This window comes from Eptatretus burgeri, chromosome 4 (genome assembly GCF_056783735.1).
Source record: "Eptatretus burgeri isolate ZD-2024b chromosome 4, Ebu_testis_v1, whole genome shotgun sequence".
NCBI lineage: Eukaryota > Metazoa > Chordata > Myxini > Myxiniformes > Myxinidae > Eptatretus > Eptatretus burgeri.
Window position 1 is genome coordinate 48,876,863 of NC_140964.1, and position 14,727 is coordinate 48,891,589.

Sequence of the window (14,727 nt, forward strand, 5' to 3'; positions counted from 1 at the left end):
TGCCAGACTGTGTCAAAAGCACGTGATATGTCCAGGGATACGGCTCGGATTTCCTGTCTGGCATTGAGGACCTCCACCCATTGATGGGAGAGCAGAAGCAGCATATCCAGGGTAGAGTGACCTGGTCTGAAACCAAATTGATGATTGGAAATCAACCCATTGGCGAAGAGGAAGGATTTCATGTCTGAAGCAGTGATGGATTCCATAATCTAGCTGATGATTGGGAGAAGGCTGATTGGTCTGTAGTTACAGGGATCTGTTTTTGCACCTTTTTATGCAGGGCAGTGATGTTAGCAGATTTCCAAGCAGATGGCAGATGACCTTGGGCAAATGAGAGGGTGAATAGAACAGAGAGAGGGTGAGCAAGAGCAGAAGAGCAGGCTTTGAGGACACGTGGGCTGATGCCGTCTGGACCGGTTGCAGAATCTGACTCGAGGTTTGAAAGCAAGCTCTCCACCTTGTCAGGAGAAAAGGATACAGAGTCCAGGGACAGTTGGGTGCGACTGGGTAAAGTGGGTAGAGAAAATGATGGGTTTAGGACACAAGATTTAGCTGAAAACACCGAGTTTAGACATTCAGCTTTATCACGTGTGGTATCAGCAGTGCGGCCATTTGAGGTAAGGGAAGGGATGGAGGGGGAACATACACCAGAAACAGATTTGATTAAACGCCACCAGGATTTTGAGGAGAGAGAGAGGTTTGAGAGTTCAGACTTAAGATGAGAAAGATGTTGTTTTCTGGCTCTCCTGAGTGTAGATACACACTTGTTCTGAGCTTTATGGAAGGAACTGAGATTGCCCTCAGTTGGGTTTGCTTTCCATGAGGCAAAGGCAAGTTGTTTCAGGACAACTGCCTCAACACAGGCTTCAGTGAACCAAGGACGGGAGGAAGGGTAGGACAACTGAAGACGAGAGGGGATAAATCTGTGCATGAGGGAGAGCAAGTTTCTTTGAAAGAATTCCCAGGATGAGTTGATGTTGGAGAAAGTAGAGATAGGAGACCAGTCTATAAGTTTGAGGGCTGCTTGGAGACCCTGCCAGTTGGCTTGAGTGAAATGCCAGACTCGACAGCGGTGAGATGGTTCTCTGATAATAGCCAGAGAGATGTCCACTTTGACAAGGATGTGGTCAGAAGAATCGATTGCAGCGGAGAAAGAGCAGCAGATATTGTCAGGGAAATTTGTCAAAATCAGATCCAGAAGAGATGGAGTACCATTGGTTGAGATCCGGGTTGGGAAGTTGACCGATTGAGTCAGTCCCAATGAGTCGCAGAAAGCTTTTGCTGAGGTGCCATGACAGGTGAGAGAGGTACCCACACCTAGCCAACTGGCATGATGACAATTGAAGTCGCCACATATGAGGAAGAGAGAGTTTGGATGAGAAGAAAGAAGTTGGTCCATGTTTTCAGATAGTGAGGTGTAGATGGAGTCATCACTGTTTGGTGGACGGTACAGTACACATATAAACATGAGGCGGGAGTCGAGGAGAAGCCGTAGCCAGAGGTATTCCTGGGGGTGTGGGGGAGTGAGGGCAATGCATGGAGAGTGAGGAATAGAGTCTTTGATGAAGAGAGCAACACCTCCACCAGGACGAGGCTCAGGTCTGTCATACCATAGGAGGGATTAACCAGGGAGAGATACTTGGGAGTCAGACACGTCCTGGGGGAGGAAAGTTTTGGTTCTGCAGATTATGTCTGGTTTGTCAGTGGCAACCTGTATGGAGAGATCTGAGAGGTTTGAGCGAAGGCCCCGGATATTTGAGGTCCATACTTTTAATGAAGAAGTAGGGGAGGAGGCTTTGGGTGCAGGGGGTGGGGGGAGGGGAGGGTAGGACAAGGGACGAGGGGGGGAGGTAAGGAGTGTTGTTGAAAGAGTGTGGGGGATTGCAGAATAGCTAGGGGAGGGGCCGAATGAGGAGGAGAAAAGGCTCTGTGGTGTTGGGGGAGAGGGGGGACAAGAGAGGAGGAAGAAGGCAGTTGAGGATTTGAGGAGGTGGAGTGTGTGGTATAGCCTGCGGGCATGCAGGGCGGGGCATGATGATGGGAGGAGGGGTCGTCGTGGTCATCGTGTCTGCCAGGAATATAAGGGGTGCGCGCCGCCTGAGGCGTTGTAGGAATGCAGTAGTCGCTCGGCGTGTGAGTGTGCGGAGTACGTAATAAAGGAGAGCCGCAGGCAAAGTATGCCCGCGCTCGCGCTTGTGCAACACAGCCCGGCTCGACTGTTCCCCCGCTCGTGTCTGCCTGCTAAGCATCTTCTATCAGTACACCACAGTTGGCTGACGAGGATCTTCGGATCGGCGTGTGCAGGGCGGCAGCGAATAACCCGTGCGGTTCCAGGCTACGGAGCCAAGGGTCTCGCCAGCACGAGCATGGCAGAAGGTCGGTGCACGGCGCACGAACGCGTGCCCGCCTTCGTCGGAATCGACTTCGGCCACGCCGAGTGGGCAACGGCCGCGCTCAGTGTTCGTTTTATTGAGGTACGACAAATCGGGGGAATTATTTCTGCAAAGCCACGGCTAAAGAACGAGGACACGCGGTTCGGCTCGAACGCGGCGTTGGACGTCGCGCAAGCTCTGAGGAATGTCCGGGGTCTCGATGGTCGGTGCGCAACAGATGGTCCGGAGGTCAGCGCGATGTGCCAGGCACGCACGCACGGCCATGTGCACGGTCTGCGGCGCGGGTCGTGGGCGAGTGTTGCAATGCAATCACTCGGACGGCGGTCTGAGCACTCGAGGTCGTCTACGGTGTGTGGGCCGAGGGTCATCGCCCATCGTTACAGTCATAGATGGCGGTGTGCGAAGCGATCCTTCCGTCCCGGGTCAAGACCTACCGCCGGTATGGTGTTCGGTGCATGGCGTGCACGGTAATGCCCCGGGTCGAGTTTTGCAGCCTGAGCACGGAGATTCCAGCGACCCAGAGCGGGAGATGCTGCCCATGTTGAACCTGGTTTCAGTTGGTCCTACGGTGACAGGACCGATGCCAGTGAATGTCGAAGTGATCGGGGCACTGATCGGGTGTCGAATTGAGTCCACTCGTGCTGCCCGCGCATCGCGCGCGTAAACCGGCAAAGCGGTTGCGCCGCTTGCAGCGCCCGACGTCTCGGTGCTTTACCGGGGGCGAAGCGCCCTACTCACGGTGTTTGTGGTGCGAGGGGAGGGGCCCGTCCTTTTGGGTCGGGACTGGCTGGCGCACCTCGGGCTGGATCTCCAGTTCGTACCTCCAGATGTGCCGGTGCTCTCTTCGATGCTTTCGTCGAGTACCGAGGGCGAGGTTCTGGCGGCGGGAGCCGCGTCGATGCAACGGGAGCGGCCATTCGTTGCTGCCTGCAACGGCGGTGTGCGGTTCGGGAGCAGCAGGAGCCGTGCCAGCTCTCGCGATGGGCACTCGCGCGTCGGCTGCGTGCATGGTGCGAGGTGCGGTGTTGTTCGAGCAGCTTCAACGGGTTGCGGTGAGCCCGTGGCGTTAAAGGAAGTCACGAGTCACAACATCGAGGCAACAACCAAGAGGCGGACTCGTGATGTGCGTTGTGGGTTGCTGTTCATTGCATATTTGTTTTTCATTGCTCGAGTGATGTGGTTTAACGTTGTTGAAATAAATGCCAGCAGTTCCCGTGTGAGAGTGGGTTTGGTGGAGATCAATCGATGGGATTTGTATTATGATCAATGTGATGTGGGGGCTTTGGGAGAGGTGGAGGCGAATAAAGAGGGTTTATTGGCCTCCAGTTGCCCCAGGCCATGGGTAGTTGTTTTGTCAGGTGCTGGGATTTTATCAAAAGAACGCGCTGTACGGAAAAATGAGTTTGCAATGGTTCAAATGTTATTCCTATTGATTTATGACGAGCCTATGGTTGGAGTATGCTTTGAATGGAGTTGCGACCGTCTAACGGCCATGGGGGTCTCGGAGATCGACTCGGAGCCGGGACTCGTGCGCTGGTCGGCGTTACCCCCACCTCTGCTTTCAGCAAGGTCAGACGTGCCTGGCACCTGGGGCGCGGCCCTCTGGGTGCGCTCAAGGCCGTTTTGGCCTTGCGGTGGAATCTCAACTGATTATGGTGCGTGGGGTATTGGGGAGTGTTGTTGCTTCCAGCCAAGGGCGCTGTTCAGCGCCCCCACCAAGGTCGGTCGGGTCTGGCGGTGGCGCCGCGGGTTCCAGACAGCGGGGGTCCGGCCTCGAAAGGTTTATCTGTTTCAGGTCTGGCTGGGGAAGAGGTGCCGCCTTATGGGCCGGAGGCGTTTGATGGTGCCGGGGGAGGTCGGGAGGTCGCCGCGACCTCGCCAAGGGCCTTGTAAGCATGAGCCGCCTGGGGCGTTTTCGCTGTGTAGTGCTGCTGTGCTGCTCCAGTAGCTCGCTTCACACGTTGTATGATGTGATGTGCTGTTATACTTCGCTGTTTTCTTTTTTGTACCTTGTCTACTGTTAGACCGTAGTACTTCGTGCTGTTTATGCTTATTATGATGGTGATCATTTAATAATCATACTTTTAGGAGGGAGGAGTGTGGTATAGCCTGCGGGCATGCAGGGCGGGGCATGATTATGGGAGGAGGGGTCGTCGTGGTCATCGTGTCTGCCAGGAATATAAGGAGTGCGCGCCGCCTGAGGCGTTGTAGGAATGCAGTAGTCGCTCGGCGTGTGAGTGTGCGGAGTACGTAATAAAGGAGAGCCGCGGGCAAAGTACGCCCGCGCTCGCGCTTGTGCAACACAGCCCGGCTCGACTGTTCCCCCGCTCATGTCTGCCTGCTAAGCATCTTCTATCAGTACACCACAGAGTGAAGAGATGGAGGTGAGAGGGCAGTGGAAGGAGGCAGCTTTGTGGATGGGAGGGGGGGGCAACTTTGGGAAGGATGAGTGAGGGGGATGAATGGTGGGTGAAAGGTGAGGGGGGAGTTTTTGAGAGAGGTGAGAGGGAGGCTTGGAGGGAGAAGAGTGGGATGGTTGCTTTGAGAGTAAAGAGTGAGAGGAGTGAGTTGGCATTGAAGTTGGAAAAAGAGAATGGTTGAAGGAAAGCGAACATTCATAGGAAACTGGGGTTTTTAAAAGTTTTAGTTCAGTTATGCGATTAAACACATTTCTTGAGGGATGCAATAAAGGTGAATTCAGAGAATGGAGTGAAGAAACGCTGTAACAGTTGGATTTTTTCGGCAAGGTATGAAGGAAAAGTCGAAGGGAGAGCAGTCAGTTTAAATCGCATAAGAGTTGTGCATTCTGATACAGTAAAGAGTACCACACGTGTGAAAGAGGAAGATGAAGCATTATAAGAGATTGTTTTTGTTATTATTATTAATGTTTGAGAGAGTTTTCAACAGATTAGGTCATGGAAGTGTTGTTGAAAAAATAGAGGAAGAAGAAGAAGAAGAGGAGATGAAGAAGAAGAAGAAGAAGAAGAAGAAGAAGAAGAAGAATCGGAGAAAGGTTGGGTTTTTTATTTTTTATTTTTTTTTTAGATAAGAAATAGTGATTTGTTGGGATGGGGGACGTTAAGAAAGTGGGAAAGATAGAAATTGAAGATAATGGAGAGAAAATACAAATAAACACGATCGTACACCGAGGGGAACAAAGGGTAATGCCTCAAGCCTCAAGGATAGGCCTCAAGCACCCAGTAAGAACAAGTTCGACAAAATCTCAGAAAATACCACGATTTTTGAAACAAAACCGAATTCGGAACACACAGTAACATGGAGGTGAGAAAATAAACAGTTTAAACGGGACAGATAATGACCAGAAACTTAACTTTGAGATCATCAGCAGGGAGCCCCCAAGGAGACCTGCCAATGCTCCAAACCCAGAACCGGAAGTCTAAGGTTCGACAAAACAATTAATGTTTTCAATGTTTGAACTATATATCCACAAGAAGATTGCATAAACGTCTAAATGCCTTTGCTTAAGCCCTGGAATTAAAAAAAAAATCAAACACTGGTGTTCAACCTAATCTAATCTCCCCTTACCTGCTGACTCACCTGCTCCAGAATGTTCTTGAGGGGGTCATCTGGCTGTTCACTCAGCAAGGTTTCTGTGATTTGCTGTGGAAATTTGAACAAAAACAACACACAATAGTTACAGTAAGTGATCAAAACTGGGTAAATATAGGGTCTTTTTTTTTTTTACATTTATAAGTAGGTGTACCATATGTGACATTCATTTTCCTTCCTTATGACATGTGAATTATGTCTCTTCCCCATGGGTTTACAATTCATCGAGCTGAGACAGTTGGTCCAAAATACAAGATGGTCAGCACGTAAAGTGAACTCTCAAATACTCGTTAATCCACGAAAAGACACTTTTTATAATCTTGTAAAAGTATCATTCTGGTACCTTATATTGTTACGAATCTGGCAGCCATGAGCACACAACAGCCAGAGTCCGAATAGATCAGTTATATCGGTAAGTATGTGTTTCTAGTTAGAGTCCCGACCCTAGTCTAATGGAAATTAATTGAACGTGTGCTGCAGAGTTATTTTATAGTGAGGATTTTACCTCCCAAACAACGACCCCAACAACTCTCTGCTTTCGGCATTGTCCATGCTCTTTGCTCGCTGGTGAGCAAGCGTGTGCGTGGGCGGAGTTTAACATGGGCATGGCATCCCTCTTTGGCCAATCGGCAAGGAGCGGGCATCTCACCTGCCCCGCCCCCCACTCAACACCATCGCCATTAGGCACGTGGTCGGAGGTGAGGAGGTAGGCGGAGCTACAAACGCCTCCAATCGGGACTCCACCCAGAAGGGTGGGAGTTGCCCCGCCTACCGTGGGCCTGTCCAATGGGAGACGGCCAGGGAATCACGCAATGGGTCCGACCAATCAGGAGATGAGTGGCCAGGAGAAGAAGCCCCTCCCTCCTAAAGAGGGAGAGGGTGGTTGTCGGGACGAGCGTGGAGAAACAGAGATCGTGGCGATTGTCAAGCGATATATATATATATATATATATATATATATATATATATATATATATATATATATATATATATATATATATCTCTCTCTCTCTCTCTCTCTCTCTCTCTCTCTCTCTCTCTCTCTCTCTCTCTCTCTCTCTCTCTCTCTCTCTCTCTCTCTCTCTCTCTCTCTCTCTCTCTCTCTCTCTCTCTCTCTCTCTCTCTCTCTCTCTCTCTCTCTCTCTCTCTCTCTCTCTCTCTCTCTCTCTCTCTCTGTTCCTTCTGCATGGCTACATTTTTGAAGGAGTGGTACAAATACAATTTGTGTGGGGGGTGAAATAGGCTCTGTGGCTTTGGCCTCACACAGGGTTGGGGGCGTAAATTATCCGTGTAAATGTGCACCATGTAGCGCTACGCGGTGGTGGTGGCAGAGATGATTAAACTTCCTGTTTTACGTGGGCAATGCTGAGGTTAAAGCACTCTTCTTGTGGGTAAATTTGGCCTCCTTCCCTCCCCCCCCCCCCCCTAAAAACAAAAACGGTGGGGCCTGTCAAAGTCTGTCATCCTATTTAATGAGAAGTTTGTTGCAGGAAATGACATCAGGACGAATGGGGGGAGGGGGTGGGGAGCGGGACATGAATATGGAAAAGGGGGGAGGGGTGGGTGTGTTGGGATTATTAAAGCATTCTATACACGGGTGAATTTCTCTTCTTTTCCTTCTCCTGTCCAAATGTTTGGCAAACAGGTCGATTAATTGGTCTTGCTCGTTTACTATATAGTGAATTGAAATTTTTATATTAATTTTTCAATTATCCATTTACTTACCAGAAACAGTTGGAAGATTTCATGTTTTTCCATATAGCGCATCACAATTTCTTGGCCATCTAAGTATAAAATGGGAGAGGAAAGAATAGGGGGCAGGAAGGTGAGTGCAACAAGTCTGCAGGTGTGTTCCACAGTCCACACTCTCGAGCATTAAGTGACATAATTTAAAAAATGCAACACAAATTTATGCAAACAGGTAGAATAGGCATTCATACAAGTGATTATATATATATATATATATATATATATATATATATATATATATATATATATATATATATATATATATATATATATATATATATATATAGTGACAATGAGATCTCATTTCCCTCTGACTAGCCAAACAAATCAGGACACACCATGCTACTTAATAATATATTAATTCTGAGCATTGGATTATCCTCTTAAAATAACAATGTTGGGAATGGCATAAACAAACGTGAGAGTGGCAACTCTGGTTTCTGCATAATGATGATTTCTGCAATGTTTTGTGAATATCCTATCTCAAAGATTTTTAAATGTTGACAGAAATGGATTGACGAACAAATGGATAACATGCAATAGCATAACCTCCCGAGAGCAGTTTGTCCCAACATTTTTGGGAGTGTGGACCCTTTCGTCTTCTTATTTCTTTTTCGGCTTCTCCAATTTTATTTGAGGTTGTCGCAATGCCAATTCATCACGGTCCTTCATATCCTCCTGTTCGGCGCCCATTCTTCTTCCATTCCCACAACTTTAAAATATCTCGCGACCACATCCTTCCATCTGGTCTTTGGCCTTCTTCTCCTTCATCGTAGCAGTCCCATCTCCATTACTCACCTCACCACATACTCTGTCTCACTCCTCATCAGATAACCAAACCAATTAAATCTCTCTCTGTCTCGGTGTGCAGATCCCTTTCGAACCTCCAAAAAGGTTTGAGGATCAACATGTACGATATTGTGACGCACCTCTGTTCAGTGCAGAGGTCCTTTGGAGTCAAGAAAAGTACTTTCGTAGTTATACTCTGAGAATTTGTCGATGTTCCCGCTTCACCTCGAGACCTTGCACTTCCACTGGAAGCTGCACTTTTGAGGCGACAACAAAGTTGCATAAATTTAAAGTGTTCGGATTACTTTAGGTTTCTCTACAAACCACCAGATCAAGGGACAGCAGGTTGGGAACCATGGTGTGAAAGCATATTTGCAGATTTGCTTTTAAAATGTGGGAATAAGAATGGTAACAATATAACTTCCTGACAATGTTGCCTGAGGAAATCAGCCATGGCCACTCCCTTTGGTGGCATGCAAACTTGCTCAGGCACATTCCAATAAAAATGGTGTCTGCTTTCTCATTCTGATTTTCTTTCCATTGTCTTTTTTCAAAAGTAAAATACAAAACAACAAGAAAGAGCAATCAATGATTGCAGACCCTCACCAGGACTTGTTTTGTGTGGTGTATTTTGTTGTGGTAAATAAATGGAAGGATGTACAAAATGAAAGGTCGTCGTTGATTGCAAATGAGAGATCTAAATGGTCGAGTTGTAAATGTGTAAAGGCCAAGGATCTGAAAAGTTGTAAAGGTAAAATGATGTGAAGGTCAAAAGGTCTGAAAAGGTCAAAAGGGTCTTAAAATGTCTAAAAAGGGTTAAAAGGTCAAAGGGGTCTGCAGGGTTATAAAAGGTGTGGCATGTGTGAAGGTCTAAAGGGTAGAAAGGAGTCTATGGGTCTTTGGGGTTCTAAAGGGTTATAGAGGATCTAAAGGGTCTTAGAGGTCAAAGGGTTATAAATGGTTATCAGGGTCTATAGGGTCTTCAAGAGCCTTCGGGGTGTCAAGGTTCTAAAAAAGGTGTTAGGGGTCCAAAGGGTCTATAGGGTCTTAATGGGTTTCAGGATCTAAAGGGACTTAGGGGTGTAAAGGCTCTTTGGAATCAAAAGTGTTTTAGGGGTCTTCAAGGTCTTCAAGGGTGTTCGTGTTTTAAAGGGTCTTCAGTGTCTTAGTGGTCCAACGAGTCTTAAAATGTATTAGGGGGTCTAAATGGTCTTTAATAGTTTTTGGGTTCTAAAAGGACGGAAGGGAGTTAGGGTTTGAAAGGATCTTCGGGGTCTTAAATGGTATTAAGGCTCTAACTTTGTCTATGCTGACCGTTTCTCCTTTAGACCTCAAAAATAATTCGTGGTTTTGCAATAATCAATGACCAAACATACAACTCCTCTTCAAATTTCAAGTCAGATGAAAATTGACAATTTTAGAAATTCGGTCTATGTTGACCTTTTAGCCTATGTTGACCTCAAAAATACTTGTTTGTTGAATTCAATGACCTGATACTAAAATAATTTTCAAATTTAAAGCCAATGGGATGAGAATTGAGGATTTTAGAATTTTCACCAAACTTGTTGACCTTTGGTCTATGTTGACCTTTTGCTCTCTGTTGACATCAAAAATAATTGGCTGGTTGAATTCAATGACATGAAATATAAATATTCTTCAATTTTGAAGTCAATCACATGAAAATTGATGATTTTAGAAATCTCACATAAGTTGTTGACCTTTGGGCTATGTTGACCTTTGGACTATGTTGACCTTTTGGCTAATGTTGATTTCAAAAATAATTGGTGATTGAATTCAGCGAAATGATGTGCAATTCCTGTTCAAATTTCAAGTCAATCAGATGAAAATTGAGCATTTTAGAAATTAGACAAAGTTGTTGACCTTGGGCCTCTGTTGACTTTTTGACCTTTTGACCTCAAAAAATAGGCTTTTTGCTTGTGACGAAATCTTCCAGGTGGTGAAGTTACGTGAATATTGGTTTGAAATTGTGATCTGTAGGTGATTAACACACAAAGAAATAAATATTGGGATAATGCATTTGACCAACCAATATGCTGCACAGTTCTTGATAAATCGTCGAATTTCACAAGTAACAAACGGATCCAAATGCAATGCCCTCTACTCCGGTGAGGGTAAAAATGAAGCAGTCTCTTCCCATCCCATGGAGGAAGGATGTCCTTCTCACAGACAGACTGACAAACAGGAGTGAATACATAACTTCCACCCACCTTCAGTGGTGGAGATAAATATCCAATATTTTTACCACATAACACAACTGCCCATCTAGCCAAAAGAAACCTGTCATTTTATGTATCCATAAATTAAGGTGGGCAAGGGGAGAGGGTTGTTGGTTGCAATGATGAGAAGAAGGGTTGAAATCTTTATTTGTTTTGAAGGATCTTTCAACCCTTGAATCGAACTCTGCTACTGGCCCAGATGGCATCAGCTCGTGCGTCATAAAAACCTGCTCTGCTGCTCTTGCACATCCTTTCTCTGCCCTTTTTACTCTGTCATTTGCGCAAGGTCATCTTCCATCTGCTTGGAAATCAGTCAACATCACTGCATTACATAACTAGAAGGGCACTTGGTAGAGCACATGTCTCCACCATGTAATACCTGATCCATGAGAACATATCGGGCCCAATACATTTTTGAAATATCATGCTATATTGTTGTGGTGCTGGGTTCGGTGGCGAGGACGACCGCTAGATGGAGCAGTTGGGCCATCTCCCACCGAACACCAGAATTGAAGGTCGTCACTCCGGATAACTCCGAAGTCGACGGGTCGCTTAATGGACCATGGATGCCAATATTTTGACCGCATGGTTAGGGTCTTTTTGTCTAATTCCAATTTACCTAAGTAGCCGCGCGGTCTAGCTACCGGGAAAACCACACCCTCGGCCGACTTTGTCTGAACCGAGTCGCTGTTACCGACTCAGATCCGGCAGAACTGAGCAGGAAATACCAAAGCCGCGCCGGCCCAAATGACAATTTACGGCACAATCGGCCTCCCTAATTCTCAAGCCCAAACCACACTGGGTCAATGAAAGAAAGCACAGACAACGAACTGGAACATTTAACAGTTATTTATTTACAAGGTAAGAGGGAGGGAAAGACAGAGCAGACTTGATCTCGAATAAATAATGCAGGCAAATGTACAATGGCAATCACTTGAACGATTTCTACTTATCAGACTGGCCACAGACAGACACACACACCCAAAAAGAAATGGACCCCGTGGGTCTTTATTCGGCCCTTCAGCTCAGGATGGAAGCCGAGCTGAGGGTCAGAGTCTAACCGGGTACCTGGCCACCTCGTGCGGTTTCACCAACTCGCAGTTGTGGAGCTCGGAGTCTGTGGACGGGAACGGGGATCCCAGCTCGAGTGCTCCAACATAACCCACCACGGTGGGACTCGTACCCACGACCCAGAATCCAACGAGCCCACGATCCTGGCTGCCACGAACGACTATCGACAACACGAGCACCACAAAACACCTCCGCCATGACCACCGCCACCATGAGCACCAACACGACCACCGACCACCAAGGAACCTCCAAAAAGACCGCAAGACCGCAGACCCCGCTGAAACAGCTTGCCACATTTCTTATCCCTCCCCTTGGGCGGGTGGAGGGATCCGCTCTGAGGTAACTCGCCTCCTGATTGGTCAGGGGGCGTCGGGCGATCGGTGTCCTCCCCTCATTGGACGAGGTGAACATTCCATCTTGCTGGGGCGGAGTTGGCCCTGAGGTGATCTCACCCCCGATTGGACGAGGGGAATATTCTATCTTGCTGGGGTGGAGTTGGCCCTGAGGTGATCTCACCCCCGATTGGATGAGGGGAATATTCTATCTTGCTGGGGTGGAGTTGGCCCTGAGGTGATCTCACCCCCGATTGGACGAGGGGAACATTCCATCTGGCTGGGGCGGAGTTGGCCCTGAGGTGATCTCACCCCCGATTGGATGAGGGGAATATTCTATCTTGCTGGGGTGGAGTTGGCCCTGAGGTGATCTCACCCCCGATTGGACGAGGGGAACATTCCATCTGGCTGGGGCAGGGTCGGCCCTGAGGTGATCTCACCCCCGATTGGACGAGGCCTCGAACACGTGCGTAATGGTGCTGAAGGAGTGGAGGGGGATTTAATGCAGAAGACTAACGAGAAAAAACTCGCAGCGCACACATGAAATTCCCATTAGACATAGGGAGAGGTTCTAACTATCCACATATACTTAACAAAAAAACTAAAGTTTGGGTCAACTGTATGTGTGAAGGCGAATGGTTTCCAGATTCGCAACAATATATCGTTTTTGGCCCCATCACTCAATGGTGAAGAATCAAGTAAAAATTATCAGATCCGGATCCGGATCCGGATCTTCACCTAAATCTAATCGGTCCGTCCTTGTCACACACCCAGCCTATCCCTAAAATGTCATCTGGATACGTCCACAACATTTTGAGATATCCTGTACACAGACAAACAGACAAACAGACAGAAAGGGGCGAAAACTTAACCTCCTTCACCTTTGGTGGTGGAGGTAAAAAGGTGCAAAAACTGATCCCCTTCACAACAGACCTATCAGCTTACTTCCAATCATCAGTAAGGTCATGGAATGTCTCATGTCTCATTACATGTAGATATGATTACAGTAGATATTACAGTAGATACATGTCTCATTACAGTAGATATGAAATCCTTTCTTTTCTCCAACAACCTTATCTCATATCACCAATTTGGTTTCAGACCAGGTCACTTCACCTTGGATATTCTGCTTAAATTCACTCAACAAGGGATAGAGGCCCTCAATATCTCACATGAGACCAGGGTCTTCCTTCTCTCTGGACATTTCTCATCCTTTTGATACAGTCTGGCATCCTGCCTTTCTCTCTAAACTCTCTGCCTATGGTATCCAAAGCCAACTCCACACATTGCTTACTGACTTCCTTTACTCTGGTGGTCGTATGGCAGTTTAGCTGCCGGGGTAGCTATCATTTATTGAAGCGCGACTGTGTCGCTGATGCAGTGCCCCTCTACCAGTACACACACTGGAAGTAGTACTCATTTTGCCGACCTCGGAAGGATGACAGGCTGAGTCAACCCCCTGGTGTATTAATTCAGCGGCCGACGGGGGTTGAACTCAGGACCCGAGGATCCCAAGCCGCCACCCAAAGAACCACTGAGCCAACACCAGGCTACTTTACTATTGTAGCCAACGTGTGGCTCTCAACGGAATCCTGTCGTCTCCTTCTCACTGTTCAGGCTGGAGTGCCCGAAGGTAGTGTTCTGGGCCCAATCCTCCTCTTGATCTTCATCAATGATCTCTCTGACTCAGGAAAATCCTCTGCATCTTTTGCTGATGATTCCACCCTCTACCGTACCATGTGTCACCCCTCAGATTGGTAGGCAGCAGTCTCAGCCTCAATGCAGGAGACTCCAATAATCTTAAAGGCCTTGGTTTCTTCGGCATCAAGCTGAGCAAGGTGACAGGCTGGGAAGCCAGCCCAGAAGACAGAGCAGTACTCCATCAAATTGCAAATGAAGGCCTTGTCGGTGGATAGGATTCAGGTTTGCTAAGGAAGAACTTTGTAAGACAGAGGATGTCCAGACTGGCTTTGGAGGCTAACTTTGAAATGTGCTTTGTGCAAGAAAGATCATTGCTGATAGTGAGACCCAGTAGTTTGAATGACTGAACTACGCTCAAGAAGAACTTTAGAAAGTAGGTGGGAGGGTTTGCCAGATGATCTTCTCAGAGAATGAGAGTGCGAGATTTCTCATGGTTAAAAGACATGTTCAAAGTGTTTGACTGGTTTGTGATTTTGTCAAGGTCTGAAGAGTAGGAAGAGCCTGCAGCCTGCCTGTCTGAAGGATGAGGAATGTCATCTCTTATTTATGAAATTTATAAATTATCTTCCTTGTTACCTCCACCACCGAAGGTTGAAGGAGATTATGTGTTCACCCCTGTCTGTCTGTTAATTGCCGGAATCCTTCGGATTTCGGCAATTATGTTGGTCGGTTGTGTGTGTCATTCTGTGTGTCTGTCTGTTTGTTTACCCTGTAGCAGCCACACCATTCCAGCGATCATGACCAAACTGGGTACAGACGTCGGCCATGATCCAACTTAGACACTTGTCGTTTTTGGTGAATCTAGGTGCAAGGTCAAGGTCAAGGTCACCGAAAAACCGAAATTCTTATTTTTGCAAAAACGTCCGCTAAAATGGTCGTATCGAC

At 47.3% G+C, this 14,727-nt stretch overlaps 1 protein-coding gene across 11 annotated transcripts in view; it reads right to left on the minus strand.

Annotated features, from left to right (window-relative positions):
• The window catches only part of LOC147027994 (testis-specific expressed protein 55-like), a 79,666-nt gene that overhangs the window by 15,167 nt on the left and 49,772 nt on the right, over nt 1-14,727 (minus strand). For 6 of the 11 annotated variants that reach the window (XR_015057368.1, XR_015057366.1, XR_015057364.1 and 3 more), the window contains 2 exons: nt 7,689-7,747; nt 5,952-6,014 (listed from right to left, as the gene is read on the minus strand). Coding sequence is in view for 6 of the 11 variants with exons in the window: in XM_085877907.1 (XP_085734033.1) it covers nt 5,952-6,014; nt 7,689-7,747 (122 nt within the window). In the remaining 5 variants the exon portion in view is untranslated. Of the gene's footprint in view, nt 1-5,939; nt 6,015-7,688; nt 7,748-8,641; nt 10,451-14,727 lie in introns of those variants that run through there. The other 5 variants (XM_085877906.1, XM_085877909.1, XM_085877908.1 and 2 more) reach the window with 2 other exon arrangements.